The sequence below is a fragment of the Marmota marmota genome, unplaced genomic scaffold (assembly GCF_001458135.2).
Source record: "Marmota marmota marmota unplaced genomic scaffold, marMar, whole genome shotgun sequence".
NCBI lineage: Eukaryota > Metazoa > Chordata > Mammalia > Rodentia > Sciuridae > Marmota > Marmota marmota.
Genome location: NW_025999945.1, coordinates 362,954 through 386,617, shown reverse-complemented (window position 1 = coordinate 386,617; position 23,664 = coordinate 362,954). Strand labels below are relative to the sequence as shown.

Sequence of the window (23,664 nt, the reverse complement as noted above, 5' to 3'; positions counted from 1 at the left end):
TTAAAAATGAACCATATTCTTTTATGTCTTAATTTGACCACCTTAAGCAAGAACTTAAGAAGAGACTGGGAATGTAATTCTGGGGTGCTTTTCTAGTACATGCAAGGCCCTGATTCGATCCCCAGCATTGCAAAAAAAAAAAAAGGAAAAAAAAATCTTAAAAATAAAGTGCGTCAGCTGACCTACTTTTTTCTCCTTCAGAAAGTTTTTCATTTGAGATAAGGGTTGGTGGAAAATTTTCTTTCCAAATTCTGCTCAGGAAAGGAAAATTAGTAAGCTCATTTGACATGTTAACTGGCCTTCCAAATGGCCTTTATGTTACACCTAATGGCTTTTCAAAAATATTCCAAGATGATTGTCATACTTATAATGAAAGAAAATTTGGACCTCTACTTTTTTATTAGAAGACTAAATAAGTATCATATTCCTTTTGGGCATAGGCATTCAATGTCATCTTTTTCTTTATTTCTGAATGACAGCACTAACTTAGGGAGTGCCTTCAAGGCATGAAGTACCATTGTACATGATTCAGCTCCTATTACTCATCTCCAAATACCACCATGTTTGTTTATTTCAAGTGGAGGCATTTATTGAATGTCAGACATGTTCTAAACACTTTATAAATATTACTACATTTAATCCTCATAACACCACCAGGTATTATTATTTTCCCCATCCGGATTTCCTCAGCAATTCCTTGCCTAACATGGATTTTTGTGCCCATGCTCACACTCCCAAGGTCCTTAGCACCCCTTCCTGGCTGCCACCTCTCATCAGAGTGATTCCAAAGCTTCACCATCGTTTCCTCTTCTCCCACTGATCTTGGAAACCAAAGACAGGGGTCTGGGCTGACTTGCTCTCCCTGTATTGTCCCCAGAAACTCTAGCTTTTGAGAGTAAATCATAAGGAACAACAAGAACATTCCCAAATATTCCCTCAAACTAGATCAGGAGAACAGTGTCCCAGCTCTGATTTGTAAGATGGAACAAGGAGGACTGAGGGTTAGGCTGTGCCTAATAAATTCATAGTAAGGGATTTCAGTTTTTTTCAAGAAGGCAGCCAGAATGGAGTAGGAGAAACAGAGCCAGGAAACTATATTGTGTCCCAGCTCCCGTGATTACTGCTGGGCAAAGATGGGTCAGTTTTCCAAGCTCTCTGGTCATCTGTAAAGGGCCAACCATGCCCAGTTCAAGGAGAAATTGACAGCACCATGAGATGGTACATATCAAACCACTCTACATCTACACTGCAGGACTACAGGGAAACGGCATGCTGGAAGAGTGGCCAACAGTTAGCCCTGGTCAGCCAGTGCAGCCTCTTCCCTCTCTGATTTTCCTCTCAGAGAGGAGGCAACATCCCAGTGCATGCAGCTAGAGGGCCAATCTAAAACTTCATTATAGGGAGCTGCTCCCAGGACACAACCATTTCCACCTCACGGGGGCTGACTCCTGCAGAGTAACTGGTGAGTCTACCTGTCATCCACAGGGACCCTGGGAAGGCCATTAGGAAAAGAATCACCACTACTCAATCTTTAGCTTCTGGACCGACAATGCCAACAGCAACAGAGGAGTGAGCAGAAGGAAGTCTGATGGTTAAAGAAACAAAGAACATACTAGTTCCTCAGCTCACGGACTAGCAGGGGCCCACTCTACGGCCAGTTCTGCAACATGGCCAATGTTTGTGACCACCTGGGACACTGGAATACACTGAAGTCTTGACAGGAAGGGCTTGCCCTCAGAAATGCCCTGAATTACAGATACCCAAAGACTCCCTCATCGGGGGAATGTTCAGTCCAACAAGAGTGCCCCATAGCTAGCTGAAACCATCAAAAGCTATTTCTTCTATTGAAGTGACATGTATCTATCTCTTCAGAACCCCATCCCTGAACCCTATTTCTGTCTCTTTTTTAACAGTTCACTCTTCTCAAGACAGAGATCCAGAGATTGAGAGGTAGCAGCTCTACTCTTCCACCTATTCTACCCCCTAGTTTCTCTTTTCCAAGACAAACATGCCCCAAGTAATTCTTAAAAATGACCATTGTGACTTGTATTCCTTCCCTTCCCTCAAACACATTTGGATGGACTGTGGCATAAGGCAAGACAGCAATGGGCACACGAGGTCTAAAGGTCCAGGGCCCATCCTAGAACCCAGCTCTGTGTGAAAGGTTCCCATTACACTTTGGACCTCTTACTTTGCACAGGAAAGCCACCCCTCAGTGCTGGGCTCCCTGAAGACTACACTGTCCTAGTGGATGGGGAGCATCTCTTCTCTGGGCCCTCACTTTATGCTTATCAGAAAAGGCATCAAGCCAATACACCTCACCTGAGTGTACCTGGCCCCACATAATCCCATGGAAGGCCATGCTTGAGGCCCACTCTCAGCACATCTGAGCAAAATCCCTCAAGAATAATTTACCAATGCCAACTACATCGTCTAACACAGAGCCCTATTCTGTGCCAAGCACTATAGGCAAGCAGCAAGACAGCTGGTGGGTAGTTGCCAAGACAATAAACCACGGACCATATTGCAACTCTTTTCTAGAAGTAAAGCTCAGGAAGAGAAATGAACTCTGAATGAGTCAATGTTCAGACAGAGGACAGTCTTAATAATTTTAGATACAGGTCGAAGCCCAAAAATAGATTTTCCCCAAAGCTAAGCATATATGTACTGGCATTTCTCAGGAATAGGTTTATATAATTGGAAGTCTCTTAACTCCTGAACATAACAATGAGCAAAGGAGAAACAAGAAATTGCTTTTTCACCACTCTTTTAACAGAGGAGACTTTGGCAGGAACACTGGGTCCCAGAAGAAATCAGTCCCATCACTATCTCCCTACCTACCCCATGCTCTGAGCCCATTTCCTCACATTCTGCTTCCCAGCAGAGGTGGGTCTCTGGTGGTTGAGCTCAGGCTCCAGGTGCATCAACACTTGTACAAACTGGGCTCCTTAGAAGGGACAAAGCATTTTTGTTGACTCCTGCAAAGTGGACATAATAATGCTAGTTTCACAGGTAGGGAACCAAAATACACATCCAAGGTCACATAGCTGCTAGGTTCTAGAATAACTTTATATCTTCAGGCCCCTCGTGCACATTGTGGTTTGGATCGCAGGACACATACAAATGTTTGAGGAAAGGAAGTAGAAGTCCCAGTAGTCATTTTTTACGTGCATCTAAAATCCAGCTAAATTAACTAGGAATGTTTTACCAAGAAAAGATTTATATTGGGATTGTGATAAATTGCATTATTGGCTCAAATTCTTCTTTTCTCCCTGTCTCCACATCCTTTGACATATGACTTCAAAGTTCCTCACAAGAGAAAGACAAAATATTTTTTCCTGCCTCTCAACTCTGTGACATATTGTGGCCAACAGCATGAGGCAGAAGTGACAGTGTGCTGCTGCTAAGACTAGACTTTAAGATTGACTGACATGCTGCCAATTGCTTGCCGGTATCTGGACTATTACCAGGAGCAGAGTATGCCTGATCCAGCCCAGAGGCCCCAGGAGAAGCTTGAGAGATACATGGAGCAGAGCCTCCCCAGCAAAGATGCCCAGACACACCCAGGAGAGAGTAAAAACCCTGTCAACCTGCAGTAAAAACTCCCTGAGCTAGGGCTGTGGCTCAGGAGTAGTGCACTTGCCTGGCATGTGTGAGGACTGGATTTGATTCTCAGCACCACATTATTTATTTATTTATTTATTTATTTATTTATTTATTTAAATAAAATAAAGATCTATCAACAACTAAAAATATATTTTTTAAAAAATTAATTAAAAAAAAAAAACCTAAAAATTTGCCTGGTGCAGTAGTGAGTGCCCAGTCTCTGAAGGATTAATACAGAAGGAGCCCAATCTCCTCTGACGGTGAATTCCTACATTGGGAGGGTGGTTGGAACATACCAATAACTGCTCCCAGGCTTTTGCTCTTCCAAGGACAATATATAAAAATAACTACTGTTTACTACCACCATCAATTCATAAAAGATAGGATGTTTTAACACTAAAACTGAAGAAAGGAGATAATCTTAGAATACAGCACAGTCATTTCTAAGCAAAGACACTTGGCCATCCTCCATATGTGAGCCTTTTTTCTTTCATTCTGTCACAGATCAATGAAGATTTGGTCACTAAATAGCTCCCTTCCCTGTATGAGCAAATTTCCAGAATGTTTTATGTAGGAATAAGGGAGAACATGAAATCAGTTACATAAATTGTGATTTAAATCTTGGTTCTGTTTGTTCTATGACAACATAAAATTAGCTTTTTCTCCATCAAGGTAGAAAAAAAACTAAAGACAAATTTGAGCACCTCCACTGCGCCTTCTCCATTGGCCACCACCAGCCTTGCTGAGCAGTCAGTGCAGCTGTCAATCCCCTACTTCCACAGAAGGTTTGAGTTGCACTCTGCAGGCATCTGAGGTGCTGTGCTCTGCTCCCATGGCAATAATAATGTGTGAGTTAAGAGGAAAGTGGTGATTCAAATGGAGGCTCCATGGGGGCTTCAGGAACACATGATGTGACAGAAGTGAGGGGCAGGGAATCCCTGGGACCAGCTCCAGGGGCACATGTCTCAGTCACTTGTATTGATCACCTTCTCTCTGAGCCATAAGGAATCACTTAATAGATGCTGCTGTCATACTCTACCACACTGTGGAAGCCAGGCTGGTTCTGGCTAATTAAATGTGTGCAGTAATGGCAGGTATCAGTTTCATGTAGAAGCTCTAGGGTCACCGTGTGGCTCACCAAGTCTTTTTTTTTCCTTATAATCTAACATGGGACTATCAGAGTTTCCAACAGAGGTGGCTCCCTTGGTTTCAGGCCCAGATTAAAGTCTAAAATCAACCCCTGGGGCTGGGACTGTGGCTCAGCAGTAGCGCATTTGCCTGGCATGTGTGAGGCACTGGGTTCAATTCTCAGCACCATGTATAAATAAATAAAATAAAGATCTATCAACAACTAAGAAAAAAATTTTAAAAGAAATCAACACCTGATGGGCATGAGACATAGGTAAGAAATAAAACTTGTTTGTGGTTGGACTGCAAATTGGTGCAACCACTATGGAAAGCAGTATAGAGATTCCTCAGAAAATTTGAAATGGAACCACCATTTGACCCAACTATCCCACACCTCAGTTTATACCCAAAGGACGTAAAATCAGCATACTACAGTAATTCAGGCATGTCAATGTTTATAGCAGCTCAATTCACAATAGCTAAACTATGGAGCCAACCTAGGTGTCCTTCAATAGATGAATGGATAAAGAAAATGTGGTATATATACTCAATGGAATATTACTCAGCTTTAAAGAAGAGTGAAATTATGGCGTTTGCCAGTAAATGGATGGAGCTGTAGAATATCATGCTAAGCAAAATAAACTAATCCCAAAGAAGCAAAGGCTGAATATTTTCTCTAATATGCGGATGTTAATTCACAATAAGGCTGGAGGTGGGGGCACTAGAGAAGAATAGCGTTACCTTAGATTAGGTAGAGGGAAGTGAAGGGAGGGAAGTGGGGATGTGGGGATAGAAGAGGTAGTAGAATGAAACAGACATTATTACTGTATGTATATATGACTACATGACCAATATGATTCTACAACATGTACACTCAGAAAAATGAGAAATTATTATCCCATCTATGTATGATATATCAAAGTACATAAATGCATTCTACTGTCATGTATAACTAATTGAAACAAATAAAAATCAATTAAAAAACTTATTTAATAGAAGTCATTGAGATTTGGGGTGCATCTGTTACTTAGGTACAACCAAGCTGACCTACACATTGCAACCTATACAATGGTGATGCCATTAGTGGGACTGGAAAGCTCCACAATAGTGACACCAGAGGAAGACGGTGAGTTTGCCTTAGATGTGTTTCTGCACCTGAGCCCTAGGCAGGTGGAAGGCAGGAGGAGGGGTAAAGACAGAGGTGCCTGTCCCCATGGAACACATGGACAACTGGGAAGGCAAGACAACCCTTGCATGTGTGGCTCTGATTGTTCCTAGGCTCTGAGGGGACTCATGCACATAGCAGGGCCTCATGTAGAGAAGCAAGGGCTGTTCTTTGGAATTGGAAACCTGGGATCTAATCCCAGCTCCGACGCTTCATTCCCACCTTCAGCCATTCCCGTCATGGATACTTACTATACCAGGCACTAGGGGAACAGACAAGGCCCTGAGCCTGACAGACTCACATTCAGGTAGGAGAACGGAAAACAAGAAATAAGACAAATAACAATGGGGTGAATGCCTTTAAGGAACTAAACAAGGCAAATTAAGGAAAACTGCTTCAGGAAAGAATTCTCTGAGGAGGGGATAGGTCAGAGGAAAAATAAAGATGTGTCAGCCATGCAAAGAGCTGGGGAAAGAGAACAAACTCAAGCAGAGCAATCACAAGAGCAAAGGGCCTAGACAGAAAGAAGATGGCTCATTTGAGGAGATCAAAATAAGTTCAGAGCTTTGAGAGCAAGGAGAAAATTCTGGCATGTGGGAATTGAGTAGGATCTGTCACTTGGGGACATGAGGGCTCCAGAATGGACTTTGGTTTTCACTGCATGTATAGAGAGAAGCAGGAGTGAGGGTACTGGCATGGGAGTGACAGGAACAAATTATATTTAAAAGATTTTTCAGGATGTTATGTGGAGGATAAATCGTGGAGGCCCCCAGTGAAAGAGACAGACCAACAGGGCACCCCACAGCCTGGATGGGTGGCCACCACTTTTGTGACCTTCAGCAGTCCTTCTCAGCACTGCATCTCAGCTGTCCTGTCTGTAGAGTGCCAGCTGCCTGCACCTCATATTTCATAAGTGCTTTGGGCTCCTGGAGGTGGGGATGAAGGTGCAGATGGCTCACCCATGCTCGCCCAGGCATGATTTCTTCTAAGTGCCACAGCTGCCTCTCCTGGAGCCAGAAGCCATGTCCAGAGCTTGCCTGGGAAGGCCTCCCTCTGCCATCTGCCCGTCAACCCTGGAGATACCACAGTCTCTAGTGCACATCATGACTCTGGGTTCATCTCTCCATCTGGAGAGAACTGAGAAGACACAGAAGCTCGCCAGGAAGCAAGGAGGTAGTTCACAACAGCAGAATAAATGCAGGGGAAATGCAGGCCAAGGGTGAGGCTAGTCAAGCTCCCGGGAGACTGGCAGACAGGAAACAGGCAGGTAAGGGTCAAATGGGTGATAATGGTAGCAGGGAGATCCTTTCTATCCAGGGGAGCTCCCAGGCAAACCTGAGCTCAATGCTGGCTAGGAAGGGAAGGTTCAGGGAGCAAGGTCAAGATTCAGCTTCCCCAGAGGAACTAGATGGTCTCTGCCCAGCTGCTAGAGGGTGAGGCCACAGGCAGCCAAGAGGAGACACCCCAGCTGAGACCGTCCTGAATCAGCCAGCCCCATCTGGCCCTCTAGCTGCTCAGAGACACATGAGCAAGCTCAGCCAAGATCATCTGAGCCCAACCCAAACTTGAACTGCCACACTGATCCAGAAATTCATGAAAAAAACAATAAATGCTTGTTTGCCTGAAGCTGCTGAGTTCTGGGGCAATTTGCTTTGCAGTAATACTAACTGATACAGAGGGGACTGGTGGCTGGTAACCACTCCTATTTCCCTGTAGCCAGTCTGCTGAAGTCACGGTGCTGTTTCTTTGCTTGAAGTCACTACATAAGCACATCACTGGAGTGGAGTCATGAGCAGTGAAATGTACTCTTGAACTTGACTTTCAAGTTCCTTGGCATGCCTTATGAAAACCTCTTCCTCTCTCTGTGCCTCAGTTTTTATCAATAATAGAGGGATTGAATGACTTCCAATACCTAATCCTCTGTGTTTGGACAACTCTAACCTCTCTATTCAGCCATCTGTCATCTAATCAACATGGATTTTTTCAGAGTTTACAGTGTTAGGCTGTGGCCAGAATCCCAAGGTACAGGCTCAGACACAAAGCTATGTGTCCTGCCCACTAGGATCTCTGTACCCACTGAGAACTCACTGCCTTGTGAGTATTGGGGAGATGCCTTAGAGGAGCTTTGATGGCCAAGGAAGTCACATGGTGACAGCAGTAGAAAGGACTCATGTTCACCCTTCCCAGCAAATACAGTGGTCCAGCACCCCAGGTGCCTCCAGGCTCCTAGACTCCTGCTGGAGCTGCTGGGGCCAGAACAGAGGCATCCTAGAATCTAAAGACCTCTGCACCCTGGTTATAGCTGCCCTTCATGACCCATGCTCCAGCCAGAGAGTGGCAGATGTGTGGATACATCTTTTCTCAAGCCCAGAAAATGGCCCTACCATGGAACCAGGGAGCGATGGACTTGGTGTTCCTCTCGAAGCCAGCTCGGCGAGGCAGCTGCTCCTCCTTAAACCAGCGGACAATGACTTCTCTGGAGAGTGGACGCAGTGGGCGCTCCCAAGTCCTGCTGAGAAGACAGGGGAAAGTGGAAGAGTCAGGGAGGGATGGAGGAAGGAAGGAAGGGGAAGATAGGGAATAGGAAGAAGTGAGAGGGAAGAGGAAGGGGGATGGAATGAAAAAGGAAGGGAGGGAGAAGGGGAAGAGGGGACACTGAGCATGAATAAGCACAATACCCACATTCATGCCATGAAGAGGATTCAACAAGTCCAGGTACTTGAAGGCACTTTGCAGATTATTATGTAGCAGCTATTATTGTTTTTCCCCAAAGGACACTGTTAACACTTGCTGCAAATAAAACCACATGGGTAAGCACAGAAAGAAAATAAGAGATAACCAAAGCAGGGGAAACCTTATCCTTCCCTCGGGCATAGGCCAGGTCATAAGCATCAGCATCCGTGAATAAGGATCCTAGCAGAGCAGGAGCAAATTTATTAATGTGGGAGTGTCCTCTACCCACCACTAAAGTGAGTTCTGATTTTTTACCTCCCATGCCTTCCCTCTGCCATGCCCTGTCCCTGAGGAGACACCTGCCTTTGCCAGCGAGCTCCTGTGCTTTCGTGAGCAGAATCAGGAAAATGCACAGAAAGAGACCAAAGAACATTAATTTGCCCTGGAAATGCTGAGACTCTCCACCCAGGAAATAAAGAACATAAGGGAGAGGAGACAGAGGGGAAGGGAACAAAACTTCACCATGGCCAGGAGATCAGTGAGGGATGGAAGATGGAGGGAGAGATGAAGAAGCAGCAGCAGGTGAAGATCTGAGTGATAAATTAGACACTTTTCATATTTTCTCATAAAGAAAGTCAGGATTTCCATTGTTTTTGTTTCTGAATGGTGGTTCTTGAATGCACAGAAATTGGGCCACATAAGACCCCTGTCGTATCTGAGTTATACTAAAATAAAGCACATTGGGAGTTAGAGAGCACATGCCAGGTAACAGGCCAGGCACCCAACAACCGTTTGCTGAATAAATATGTAGTAAGACCACCCTGTGTTAATTCATGCTATGAAAACACAAGGCCTGAAGAACAAAGCCTTGGCCCACTTGGACATCCTTAGCCTCTTCACTGAAAGGTAGGAACCTGGTAAATTCTTATTTTGTCACTACTGTCACTACTCGTTGTGGCATTTAGAAGTCACCCCTGTTGCCATTGGTTTCCTTTTTTAAAACAAACAACTTTACATTTTCTTTGTACCAACATTTTGACGCTGAGCACAGTACCTCCTTTCAAGCCTCAGAATAGACCTACTTACATACACGTGTATATGCAAACACACACACACACACACACACACACACATACACACAGTACTGAACACTGTAGAGTTCAAAAAAGATTCTGGAAGAAAGACAAAGGGTGAAGTTACATTTCACAGTTTATAGCCAGTGTATCTGTCCAGGCTCTGCTTCTCCACCTCTCCACCCCACAGCTAGTCCTGCTCTCTCTTCTGTCCTCCCATGGGAAGGTCTCCTCCTTCTCAGTACCCTCCGGTGCCTTTCCTCTCAACTAAGCAACACAGGGCAGTCCAGCCTCTTCCTCTACATTTGTATTCCCCCCAAAAATAACTGTGTCAGAGGAAAGAATCCTTAGTTTCTAGGACTCTGTCTCCTTAGAAGGTAACAGGAGGTTAAAAATAACAGCAAAAAAAAAAAAATGCACTCCCTCTTGTCCTTCTGTTTCTAAGCAGTAAAACTGAATTGTTTCTAAGTAGAGTTTTGATTTTTATTTATGTTTTTTTGTAGTGCTGGGGATTGAACCCAGCACCTTGCATGTGCTAAATGCGTGCTCTACCATCCCTTTTACATTTACATCTAAGCTACATTCCCAGCCCCTTTTTTTTTTTTCATTTTAAAGGCTGGACAGGGTCTTGCTAAGCTACCCAGGCTGGCCTCAAGCATGTGATTCTCCTACCTCAGCCTCTCTGCAGAATTGCTGGGATAACAGGCATGCGCCACCACACTCAACTCTAAACAGAGAATTTCTAAGCAAGGAATTTGATTCCCCAGAATATAAATGCTAGGGCAGGTGCTCCAATGGGGCTACCTAGCCAGAAGCCTCATTTCTGCACCTGTGACTCTCCTCCTATCAGTAATGTGTGTCTACCCTTTAGCACAGTCAGACAAAGAGGTGCTGGGCAGGGCCAGCACCATCAAGCTGAGGGCAGTGGTGCTAGGAAGACAGATGTACACCTCTCTGTGTGTCCAGTCCTGTTGCTCCAACTACCTGGCATCTTGACCCCCTCAAGGCCGGCTGCAGGGCCACCCCTTCCCTATTGACCACATAGCTAACCTGGAGCCAAGTTCACCATAGTTCATATGGTTCTATCATCTGGGCAAATTATGGGTTTCTTAAAAAAAAAAAAAAAAAACGCAAAAGTGGAAGTGAGCTTTTCTAACTATTCAGAAAACATAACACAATTAAACCTCAGAAAAATCAAGAATTTATACATGATGGAAAATTCCATCACAAACATCAAAAGATCAATGACAAGCAGAGAAAAAAATACTTATCACAAACAAAGTTTCCTTTTCCCTAACATGTAAAGAGTTCCTAAAAATTGATAAGAAAAAGAATAGTCACACCATGAAAAAATGATTAGGGGAATGAACAGACAGATAAAGAAATACTAATGGCCCTAAAACAAATATAAAAGACTATATAAGTAGAAATGCACATTTAAACTTGCTCTGAGATGTTATTTCTCACACAAAACAAAAGTCTGACAAAGCACTGTTGGCCAGGCTAAAGAATAAGAGTGGGCTGATATAAGGAGGCTGATTCATAGTGAGGTTGGGAGGGGGAGTAAGGGAGGAATAGACAAACTGTAGATAGGGCAAAGGGGTGGGAGGAGAAAGAAGGGGGCATTGGGGTAGGAAAGACGGTGGAATGAGATGGACATCATTACCCTTAGTACATATATGAAGACACGAATGTGTGAATATACAACCAGAGATATGAAAAATTGTGCTCTATATGTTTTTTGAACTGTAATGCATTCTGCTGTCATATATAACAAATTAGAATAAAAAGTAAAAATTTAAAAAAGAAGAAGAAGAGTGTGAATTGGTTTGAGTCTTGAGGAGGGCAAGCTGAATTGTTAATGCACTTAGACCTTGACCCAGTGATCCCACTTTTGAGAACTCCTCTTTCAGATAATGATTGCATACATATAATTTCTATCATTCTGTCATTTATTCAGGGCACTGTTGGTTATAACCAAAGATTTGAAACAACACTAATGCCCACTAATAGAGTTTTTGATAAATAAATTATAGCACATCCATGCAGTAGAATACTAGGTAGCTATTAGAAGCTGGTGGGAGTGGGGATAAGACTTTTCATGTTGGTGACTCTAAAGAGAAACTGGGTGGGCACAAAGGACACTGAAGAGCCATAATGACCTGTGGGGAAGAGGGACTTCGGCAGATGGAATGCAGAGGAGGCAGTCAGATTCTTCTTGGTGCAGTCTAACTTATTAAACTTTCCGGTTTGAGAACCTTACATGACAAGAAAGGAAAGGAGTGGGGAGAGAAGGAGGGAAGAACTGGAGACCTGGTCAGCTCTCCCTGGACTGCAGGGGAAGGAAACAGGAGGTTATGAATAATCTCAAACTCCAATTAAAGCACAATTCATACCACCCCCACTCTCTGGTGGTGAACTGACTTCCAAGTGTTCCCTGTAGTAAAGGGAGAAGCAGGTGCTCACCACCCACCTCTGGGCCCTGCCTGTTTTTTTTGGTTTTTTTTAATTCCCCTGAATATAAATGCAATCATGTGGAATGGGGTCTAAAAGGAGCCAAACCCCATGGCTGCCCTTCAGTGGAGACAAGTGGAAGGTTCAGAGGCCAGCTGCAACCTCTTGACCTTTAGTCCTGGCAATCATAGGAAGTCCTTGCTGAACAAACCTCCTGGGGACACAAATGTATGAGAGGACCCTCCTGTACTCAGCCACACCTAATATGCAAATCTGCTATTCAAACAGGTTAAACCAGCATCATTGGTATGTAGAAAAGGCCCAAACCCTGGATTCTGGGTTGTTGGGCCTTATTATACCTTATTACACCAATCTGAGGCCTTTCATTATAACTTGCTGACTAGGGCCCATGGCTCTTTAGGAGTTAAGAATTGTGTGCATTTTGAGGTATGTATATATGCACATTTTGAGGGGAAGAAGGTATCCAGCTTTCTTCAGATTGTCAAAGGGACTCATAGGACTCTAAGTTGTTAGAAATTTCCAAACCCCATCCCACTGCATCTCCTTCCACCCTGAAACACAGACTAGGCACACAGAGGGGAAATAACTAGCAGGTTAGGGGCAGAGCCCAGAATGGAACTAGGTGTGGCATGCCCCAGTTCAATGCTCTCCCCACAACCCCACAAATGTCAACGTGGATCCCCGACTCACCTTACAGGCACAGCGAGGGGTGGTGGTGGACCAGGACCAGGAAGATGGTGGTAGAGTCTTGATTCCTGCTCATGGTTCTGGCCGAGCTCCTGGAACATGGAGCTAAGGCCAGCAACTGTACCTTTCTGGATGGCACGGAGTGAGTGGCGCCGGTACTCATCTCGGGCACGCTGGGCCCTGCGGCTCCTCTCCTCATCAGCTGCCTTGGACCTGCGCACTGAAAAGGGGGAGATGGTGTGTTGGTCTGCACCTATGGCCCAGGCTGTAACACTGTGCACATACAGGTGGATTCTCTAGAAGCTGGCCACCAGACCTATTTGTGCTACAGGGAGGTTTGGAGCCTCTGGAAATAGTAGGGCAGGCTTAGCCCTAAAAGCATGGAGGAAGGGCAGAATCTTTTGATAACTTTCATTCTTCATGTATAAATACATGAAGGTATTTATAGACTCCAAGACACCCTTCTTTTTGGCTTTCCACATTTTCATGTTCCTCAAGGTAGAGCCCTGTCACAGCCAAATGGCCTTGAAAAGGCCAGTATATTGCTGTTTCAAAAACCCAGAAAAGTCTAGAACTGAGGAAATGAAGGAAAAAGAACGAAGTCTATTAAACTCAAGGTCTGCCATTAAAATGAGTTATTTTGTAGTTTGATTGCATTTTATCACACCCCTATCTGCCACTCAAATCCACAAGTTCTTTGATAGAAAACCCCAAAGCTAGCTTTGGTCTTCTAATTGTGCAAGGCTAGTGATTGCCCTGATCCAGCAGTTCACCTTCCCCTCTTGGAGGAAAATGATACTTGTAGTCCACTTGTCCTCCACCTCCATTCAACAGTCACGAAGCAACAACCCACCACCTATCAAAAGCTGCATTTTTATTAGTATTTGGAGGATACAAAGTAAGTTGCCCTAGTCCCAGAATAAATCATTCTTCTTCACAGGCAGTCAAAGAACTTTTTCCAGGAGGATAACATAACTGAGAAAAAAATTCCGTCTTTAAGAAGGTATTTATAGAAGTGCCCCTCATGGAAGTCACATACAGAATATCCACTTGGCTGTGAGCTCCATGAGGGCAGGTAGGGAATTTTCTTTGATCTGCCCATTGTTGGCATTGTTTCCAGTGCCTGGAAAGGGTTGGCAAGCAATACACATTTTTGGATGCCTGAATGCTCCTGATTAAGTCTTTAAATTTGTATTTGGCCCTGAGCTGGATAAAGAGATAACAAAGAAACAGACCTTTCTTTAAAAGCTCTCTAGGCCAGGGTAGGAAAACAAGACAAGTAAATATCTCCACCTTAATGAAGCAGGTCGTGAGCATTATTTAGAAGAGGACCAATAAAGCACTGTCAGCATGTAGGGTCTGCAGCCCTCACAACCTGCTAGGGAACTAGAACCATAACAGAGGAGAGAATTGAACCAGGCTATGCTATAAGGTAGATGTGGTTTGTTCTCATCAAAACTCATGTTGAAATTTGGTTGCCAGGTAGTGGTGTTGGGAGGTGGAGCCTTAAGAGGTACTAAGATTTTTTTCTGTTGACAGTAGGGCTAGTTTCTATGGGATAAATTATCTGCAGGTTGTTATAAAGCAGGTCTATTCCCTTGTTCCCTCCCTCTCTCCCTTGCTTTTGGACTTCCAGAACAATGAAAAAATAAAATAAACCTCTTTACTTTAGTTTGTAGTGCAGCGCAAAGCCTGACCCAGGACCTTGATCTTGTCTGAATTATGAATTACTTAGTCTCAGCTATTCTATTATAGCAACAGAAAATGAACTAAGACAGTCTGGAAAGATCAAGAGGAGTTTTTCAGAGAAAGGAGAAGGAAAAGGCTATTCCAGGAAGAAAAGCGGTGTTTGGGGTCCCATTGACTCCTCTGTAAGTTTCAGATGGTATGAACACCATGAAACCTGCCTTGCATTGTCGGGAGGAGGTTCAGACAAGATCAAGATGCCCTGGGACAGGCTTTGCACTGTACTACAAACTAAACGGCAAACTACACACTAGAAGCTCACGCCCTACAAGGACTTCTGGAAGTTGCAGAGAGACACAGTGACACTCAACTGATTAACAGTCAGGGGTTTTGCTTCTGGCTCCCTGTTTGGCCTGGTACAACTTCTCATCTCTCTGGGTCTTAGTTTTCCCTCCCTGAAAAATGGAGATAGTAGCATCCTAATCTAAAAGCTGCCAAATAGCTAGTTTACTCCAGAATCATGCCCTTATCTGTGCTCAGGGTTCCTGCTCAGTTCTCTGACACAGCGGTTGTTTTTCCTCTTGACAGAATCCCCATGAGCAGTTACACAGCTCCATAAGTACAACCAGGCTAGTTGTTGAAAGAGGAAGGATTTTTACCTATTTCAGCAACAGGCAAGGTGTCTGCATTTATTCAGCACAAGTCTTAGGCCTACTCGGTACCTATTCCATGCTGCACAGGGACACTGCTTTTACTGCAAACTGAGCACTGAGTACAGCTCTCGGGGGCACAGTCACAGCATGGTCACCATAGAAGTGTACAGCAGTTCTAACAACTTTCTGACAGATGGCAGTTCAGCATCTTGATGAGTGGGTCTCTAGATCAAGATCACCATTATCAGCAGGCGGCTGGGCCTGTGGTAGGCCGTGTGGACCAGCAATGTCTTGCCCTGAGAGGACTTACTGTCTCATAGGAGAAACACATCTGTGAGCAGTGAATGGAATTGTGGTGGGAGTGTGCACAGGTGCTGGGGCTCCAGAGGAGGGACACCCCAGCCAGCCAGCGACATCCTCTGAAGGGGAAACATCTAAGCTGATGTCCGATGGACACCCAGGATTCAACCAACAGAGGCCAGAGGAAGGACATCCTAAGCAGGGGAAGATCATGTGCAGAGACCCAGAGGCAAGAGGGAGTGGAGCATGGACAGAGGGAAGTGCTCAGAGGGAGGGGACAAGTGACAAGGCTGAAGAAACAGAAAAGGCCATTTGGGAGATCAATAGCTTATGGCTAATGAGTTCTAATCCTTTACCAAAAGGTGACTGTAAGTCACTGGAAGGTTTCAAACAGGAAAGAAGGATGCTAGTTGCACTTTTAAAAGATTGGGCTACCGTGTTGGTAATAAATTACACAGGAACAAAACTAAAGACTTAGAAAACAGAAATTCAGTCAGGCCCCAGTGGGACTTAGATGGTCTCAGGAAAATGGCCAGGGCAATCAGGATGAAAACTCAGAGAAATTAACAAGTAGAACCCTCAGAACCCTGGAAGGTTTTAGATTGGTAGTGAGCAACAGGCAGAGAGCAGAGACAGCCAAGTTTCTACCTTGGACAACCAGGGATGAGCAGGTGGGGTAGGGGTGAGCTTTAGACATGAGGAGGAAGTCTGAGAGGAAAGGCCCAGAAGGCACTTGGTTCTAGAAAATCCTGAGTCTCTGCCCCTCAGGAAACCCCTCTTCAGTGGATTTGCCCCTGGTTCCCAGGGTCATGCCCACTCCCCTCCCCTGCACAGTGAGAAAGGAACCAGTGTCTCCCTTCCAAGTTCATTTGATCCAGTTACATCCTACAGAGGAACCGGATGCTTCTGAGCAATGTCAATTTGTAGTGAAGAGTAGACTGTCACCGAAAATTAATGAGTAATCCAATAATACAGCAAAGGCAGCGACAGAGATTTAAATTGTGTTTGTATGTGAACAGATATATTTGAAAACTGCTTTATGTGGTCGTGGGCAACCCAAATTACCATAGCTACACTTTATTTATTCATCTATAAAATGGGGCCCCCATAGGCCCCACTGAGATGTAAATGAAATATGGAAGAAATCTGCACAGCACCTGGCACAAGGTAGAACTTCACTAAATGTCATCTAGTGTTTGCTGTTATGTAGGCTGAGACAAAGGGACTGATACACATCCTCTAGGAAGAGTTTACCCCTAGGTGGAAGTTGGGGGGTGGCTTATGGCAAGGAGCTGGGTAGAGTCAGAGGCTCCTGTCGGGGAATGGGGGAAAATGAAACCTTGTGTAAAGGTGAGGTTTCCCAAGCACAGGGAAGTAAGAATAGGTGGCAGGGTATACACACAGGCCTCTGGAGACTCAGCCTGGTAGAGTCCCAGTCACCTGCAGGAATTAGCAGGTTTGGTACTAAAGATGATAAAGACTGAGAGGTGAACCTCTGGAAAAGCAAGTGAAGTTTTCCCACAACTAAGGTAAGCCTAGAAAAGGGGCCGCAAGCCCCAACTCAGAGACTTCCAAGGTCAGCTGCCAAATATCCTTACCGGCCAGAAATGCCAGATGTCTGCCAACAGTGACCCCCTGTGGCCTCCAGGAGCAACTGCAGCCACTCTTTAAGACAAGAATGTTGGGCTAACTGGTTGCTCAGGGGTTCCTGAGCAACTGGAGAGCAGACAGAACCCTACATAGGGCACAACTGGACACATGGGAGCTCAGGCACCTAGACAGTGGGGTGCACTTCAAACTGCAGATGGTTTCCAACTTATAATTTTCAATTTTAATGGGGGTATGTATTCAGTAGAAACCATACTTCAAGTTTTGAATGGGATCTTTTTCTAGGCTAGTAATAAGCAGTCCCATCTTCTCTCACAGTAGCAAGCCACAGTTCTTTATCAATCAGGTGACCACAAAGGTGAACAACGGACACACTACAGGGTGCTATGTTGCTGAGCCAGGATGTTCTGTAGTTTAAGGGGATGAAATGCATTCTAAGTTTGCCATATTTTTAATTTATGATGGATTTATCAAGATATCACCTTGTCCTGAGTAAAAGACCATCCGTAGTTACCTCCAGGGAGAAACTTCAGGACCCCCCATCCATGGATAGAAAACACCCCTCTTTTGTATTATACTTTAACTTTCTTTTCAGCCTCAAATTCCACTCTGCTCCTTCCCACTTCCAGGCCAGATGCCAGCTTCACAAGCTCCTCCAGGTTCAGTCTGTCCCAAGCTCACAGCATTTTAGAATCACTGATATTCAACTGGGTGCAGTGTTGCAAACCTGTAATCCCAGCTACTCAGAGGCTGAGGCAGGAGGATGGCAAGTTTGAAGACAGCCTAGGCAATTTAGTGAGACCCTGTCTCAAAATAAAGTAAAAAGGGCTGGGGATAGAACTCAGTGGTAGAGCACTTGCCTGGCATTGCATAAAGCCCCTTGAAAGACAAGGAAGAATAAGAGAGAAAGAAAGAAAGAGAGAAAGAGAGAAAAAGAAAGAAAGAAAGAAAGAAAGAAAGAAAGAAAGAAAGAAAGAAAGAAAGAAAGAAAGAAAGAAAGAAAGAAAGAAAGAAAGAAAGAAAGAAAGAAAGAAAGAAAGAAAGAAAGAAAGAAAGAAAGAAAGAAAGAAAGAAAGAAAGAAAGAAAAAACTGATATTCAACCCAGAATCAGGGCACACCTTTAAGAGGAAAGGGACTAGAATTAACATCACTGAACCCTGGACTGGGCCTAAGCACACATTTTGCATTTGCTCTGTCAACAATTTGCAAGGGCTGAGACAACTAGATACAGATTATTGGTTTGGGGCTATAACCAAATTTACACAGTTTGGGAAGAAACAGGCAAACACAAGTCTCAACAATGGGTCCAAAACCCATTTACATTTCTAACAACAATAAGTGCACAATTTTTAAAAGCTTCATTTGCCAAATATGGCTCACCCCTCATCTGTGTGCAACTCGATGTTACCTAACTCTACAGTCCTACAAGTTCACAGTGGAAATATTATCAAATGAAGTCCTGTGCCCAGTCTATTCAGAGATTCTCAGAAGCCAGAGCTCTGCTATTTGAACTAAATAACTTTGTACTCAAGTGATACTAAAAGGAATAATTTCCTTTTTTTTCCGCCTAACTGGAGAATTTAATTTGGCTGTTTTATCAAAAACTGCTGTTCCTCAATAGATTAATGGCCCACTATATCTTTCATATTAAGTTAATTGAGTGCAGAATAGCTTTGTTGGATTTGAATGACAGGCTCCAGAGTATAGCTCTTTGGTCTTTAAGAAAATATAAAATGAGGAACTAAAATCAGAGAGCCTGAATTATCACATCTCTTCTGTTTCTTCTGTTTTCGGTTGCCATATGGTACATTAATTAGCAATCAGGCGGCTCCTGGGCAAGATGATTCCCACTCTCCATCTCTAATGAAATATCAGCCCAGCTCTTCACTTTCCACCCCATCATGTAGCTACAAAAGAGGAGCCTTCCCAAGTGCACAGACCTTACAACTAGGAAAGTGCTTTGGCTTCCCCTCTCTCATTTCACCCTCCCAACAAGACTCAGCTCAGCATGATTAATTGCATTTTACAAAGGAAGGTATTGAGTAATTGAGCAAGAACTTGCTCAAGGTCACACTAGCAAGTGGCAAAGCTAGGACAGGACTCCCAGCCCAGTTCTCCTTCCCAGACAGTACAGTAGCTTCAAGTGACTTCAGTAATTATTCACTATTTTTTTTCAGTATAAACATTGCCCTGCCTCCTTTCTCCATTTGACTCTTTCCATTCTGATTTCAAATGAATGAATTCCTACCCAGCTTGTAGTCTTATTCTTCTAGCCCCCAGAAGCCTTCTTGTTGATTCAAGCAAATTTTATTGCGACTGATTTCTGCTTTGTGCTCCTGAAAATTCAGCCACCAATCAAAGGTCCTGGGGTTGTCGGGCAGTTCTATGTAAGGAATCAATGAGTGTTTCTGGTTTCTTTCCTGTGCACAGACCCCCAGATGCCCTGAGAGGCAGATGGCCAGAGACGTCCTTCCTACGTCCTGCTTTTGGAAGACATTGAATCCACAGGCCAGAATACACACCCAGGAGTAGAGAAAAAGAAAGCCTGCGTTTGTGCACAATCCTGAAAAATGCCTGAGTCTGAGCTTCTGTTTCAGTTCCTATCAGTAAAGAGTTCCAACAAAAATACCAACACCCACTCCGCTCTGAGGCTGTTCTAGGCATATGAGCAATTAAATGCCCAAATCTTTGTGAATTCTATGAACTCTCAGGGTTTGGGGCTGTTACAGTTTGAATGCCAAATGTTTCTCAAAGGCTCAGATGCCAAATGTTACTCAGCAAAGCTTTGGGGAGATCATAGAAACTTAGGACCCAGTTAAAGAGTGGGTTATTTGGGGCTGTATCTTGTCCCCCACCCCTTCCTCTCTTTCTTCCTCCTGTCCACCATGAGGTGAGCTGCTTTGCTCCACCATATGCTACCCACCATGAAGTGCTGCCTCATCAAGGTATGGAAGCAATGGAGCCAGGTGAACATGGACTGAAAACTCTGAAACCACGAGTCAAAATAAACCTTTCCTCTTTTAAGCTATTTTTCTCAGATATTTTGTCACAGCAATGAAAAGTTAAAAAAAAAAGGGGCATTCAGTTGAATTTAGTTAACACCCATTTGTAGTAATACTTAGAAATTCTTTTAAAACTCCAACCCAAGATGAATATGGTGGTGAATGCCTGTAATCCCAGCAATTTGGGAGGCTGAGACAGGTGGATTGCAAATTCATGATCAGCCTCAGCCACTTCGATGCTCAGCAACTTAGCAAGACCCTGTTTCAAAGTAAGTGAATTAATAAAAACAAAGGACTGGGAATATAGCTCAGTGGTAAAGCACCCCTGTCTGTGTTCCATCCCCTGTACAAAATAAAGCAAAACAAACATACAAAAAACCTGCAATTCTTATGTGAATGGGCATTGAACAGTTTAAGCACACCTGCCTAGCAGTTATCTGTCAGTGCACAGAACATTCTCCTCTCCTGTGTCTCAGCCCCTGAGAGGCATCACCTCAGAATATGCCTTGATAAAAACAAAAAGGACGTTTGGACACCGTATTTGCATTTGTAAACTGGCTCTGAAGGGAGAAAATGGCTTGCTCCTATAGTCACAGAAGTGGTCAGCAGATGAAAGGATACTGTCCTGAACAAGGAATCCACAAATACAGTACAAGGAAGTCAAAGAGTCACAGAGGGGTCCCTAAAGCCACAGGAAGTGGGCAGGATGCCAGGGGATCATGGCCCCATACCACAGCTACTTGCTCACATCTGTTTTACTGAGCCAGCTAAAGAATAAATGAACCCATAAGGGGACCTTGGAGAACTCTGATAGCCCATTTTTCAAGATTTCTTGGGAATATTACAGTAAAAAATTAGGAAAAAGAGACATGAGACATGAGGTTCACTCCTCGCTGGCACTGAGACTTCTGCTTTGGGCTCAGGCTCACGGGGCTACCAGGGCCCAAGAGGCCTAGGAACATCTGGTCAAAGACATCAGTGCTCAGAAACAGGAAGAACGTGGTTGTCTTAAACGCCGCAACTGCCTCATGGTGAAAAAAATTAATTAAATATAAAATTAAAGTTAAATTTTTAAAAGTTAATTAACTTTTCATTTTATCCAATTCTGACTTATTCCTTTTCTACACTTAATTATGTGCTATGTCACTTAAGATTTAAATATTCAATGTAAAAATAAATACTTTCCACCCAACTACCTCTCCAAAAGCCCCATTATATCTCTGAATATGCCCTAGAAACTTGGTATTTTCGAATTGGCACTGCATTGATATATATCAGTTGAGAGGGTATTAGTAGAAAAGGTGAATTAAGGACTTCTGAAAATCCTCTCCTCTATGAACAATAAGAACACTGGCAAGTTATCAGAACCAACTCTCTCCAAACGTTAGAAATTAACAAAAGGCTTTCAGCAATCCAGGGAACATTTATTCAAGGGAAAAAAAGGCTCAGAACAAGCAAAGAAACTAAATTACTAATCAAAAAACATAAAAAGATAGGCATGAACCCAGCATGGTGGCACACACTTGTAATACTGGCAGCTCAGGAGGCTGAGGTAGAAGTTCAAAGCCATCCTCAGCCACTTAGCTAGGCCCTAAGCAACTTAGACCCTGTTTCTAAATAAAATATTTTAAAAAACTGGGGATGTGGTTCAGTGGTTAAAAGCCCCTGGGTTCAATCAATGGTACCAAAAGAAAAAAGGAAGAAAGATAGATACGAACACTTCCCAACTCATTCTTTGAGGCTAGTATTACCCAGATACCACAGCCAAAGATATCACAAGAACTACTGACCAAAATCCTTCATGAATACAGATGCAAAAATCCTCAACAAAATTGTAGCAAACCAAATCTGGCAACACACAATAGGTTTTGTATACTACAGACAAGTGGAATTTATCCCAGAAATACAAGATTGATTCAACATCTGAAACTCAGCATGGAATGTACCATATTAGTAGAATAAAGAACGAAAACATATAATCATCTCAACAGATGTAGAAAAAGTATTTGACAAAATGCAGTCTTTTTCCTGATAAAAACACTCAACAATCTAGGAAAACATGGACCTTGCCCAACCCAATAAATGTTATGTATGAAAAACCCACAGCCAACATCATATTAATGGCAAAAGAGGACTGAAAGCTTTCTCTCAAAATCAGGGACAAAGATACCCACTTTTGCCACTTTTATTCAACATGGCATTAGAAGCTCTAGCCAGAGCAACTAGGCAAGAAAAAGAAATCAAAGGCATCCAGACTGAAAAGAAAGAAGTAAAACTATCTCTGCCTGTATGAAACCATCTTTTCTATAGAAAATATAAGGAAACCACAAAAAATATATATATATTTGGGCTCATAAAAAAGCTTAGTAAGATTTCAAAATACAAGATCAGTACACAAAAGTCAATTACATTTCTATGTGCTATCAATAAACAATCCAAAAATAAAATTAAAAACTTAATTCCATTTACAATAGCAACAAAGATATTTAACAAGGGATCAGCTTATCAAAACAAGGACAAAGTACTCTGAAAACCACAATATATTATGAAAGAGGTTAAATAAGACTTAAATACATAGAAAGGCATTCTATATACATGGAGTAGAATACCAAATATCATTAAGATGACAACACTTCCAAATTGAGCACAAATTTAATGCAATCATTATTGAAATCCCAGATGGCATTACTGCCAAAATTGATGTCGGTCCTAAAATACATATGAACAGGGACAAAAAATAATTCTGAAAAAGAGCAACAATGTAGGTTTCATACATTGCAATTTAAAAACTTGCTACAAAGCTACAGGAATCATGACTGTGTGGTGCTGACCTAAAAACAAGTATGTAGATCAATAGAATGGAATTGAGAGTCCAGGAATAGATACTTATATTTTTGGTCAATTGATTTTTGCAAGTGTGCCAAGACCCTTGAAAGAATAATCTTTTCAATAAATGGTGCTTGGACAACTAGGTCAAGTAGGAACCTATTTCACACAAAAATGAACTCAAAACGGATCAAAGGCCTAAATGTAAGAGCTAAATCCATAAATCTTAGAAGAGAGATAGGCATAAGTCATTTTGACTCTGGATTAGGCAACTAGTTTCTTAGATGTGACACAAATCACAAGAACAAAAGAAAAAATAGATAAATTGGACCTCATCAAAATTAAAATTTTTTATATTTCAAAAGATGATCCATCTGGGCATGACAGCATGTGCCTGAAATCCCAGCTACTGGGGAGACTAAGGCAGGAGGTTCTTGAGTTCAAGGCCAGTCTGGACAACATAGCAAGACCCTGTCTCGTTTAAAAAAAAAAAAAAAAAAACACTCTTCAAACCTGGCTCCACCTTCTCTTTCTCACTTGACTTCTCACTCCTGAAACTCTCCAAGCTTCAGTCACCCCACACTTCTGCCACATTCCTTTTGTCCCCATGCCTTTGCACATGCTGGGCCTCCATCTAAAGGGCTCTCTTTGCCTCAGTAATTCCTAGGCAACTAACAAGCCTCATGTCATGCCTCACCCTCTGGAACCCCACCAGGGCAGCCACTGAGTGCTCCAGTGGTATGTAGTACATCCTCCCTCAAAGCTCCCTATCTTGGCTCTG

The 23,664-nt window shown here is 43.3% G+C and overlaps 1 protein-coding gene across 4 annotated transcripts in view; it reads right to left on the bottom strand.

Annotated features, from left to right (window-relative positions):
* Nucleotides 1-23,664, bottom strand: part of Sh2d4b (SH2 domain containing 4B) — a 105,304-nt gene that overhangs the window by 21,947 nt on the left and 59,693 nt on the right. For 2 of the 4 annotated variants that reach the window (XM_048801671.1, XM_048801672.1), the window contains 2 exons: nucleotides 12,811-13,027; nucleotides 8,284-8,411 (listed from right to left, as the gene is read on the bottom strand). In XM_048801671.1, coding sequence (XP_048657628.1) covers nucleotides 8,284-8,411; nucleotides 12,811-13,027 — 345 coding nt within the window. The remainder of the gene's footprint in view (nucleotides 1-8,283; nucleotides 8,412-12,810; nucleotides 13,028-23,664) is intronic. The other 2 variants (XM_015500061.2, XM_048801670.1) reach the window with 1 other exon arrangement.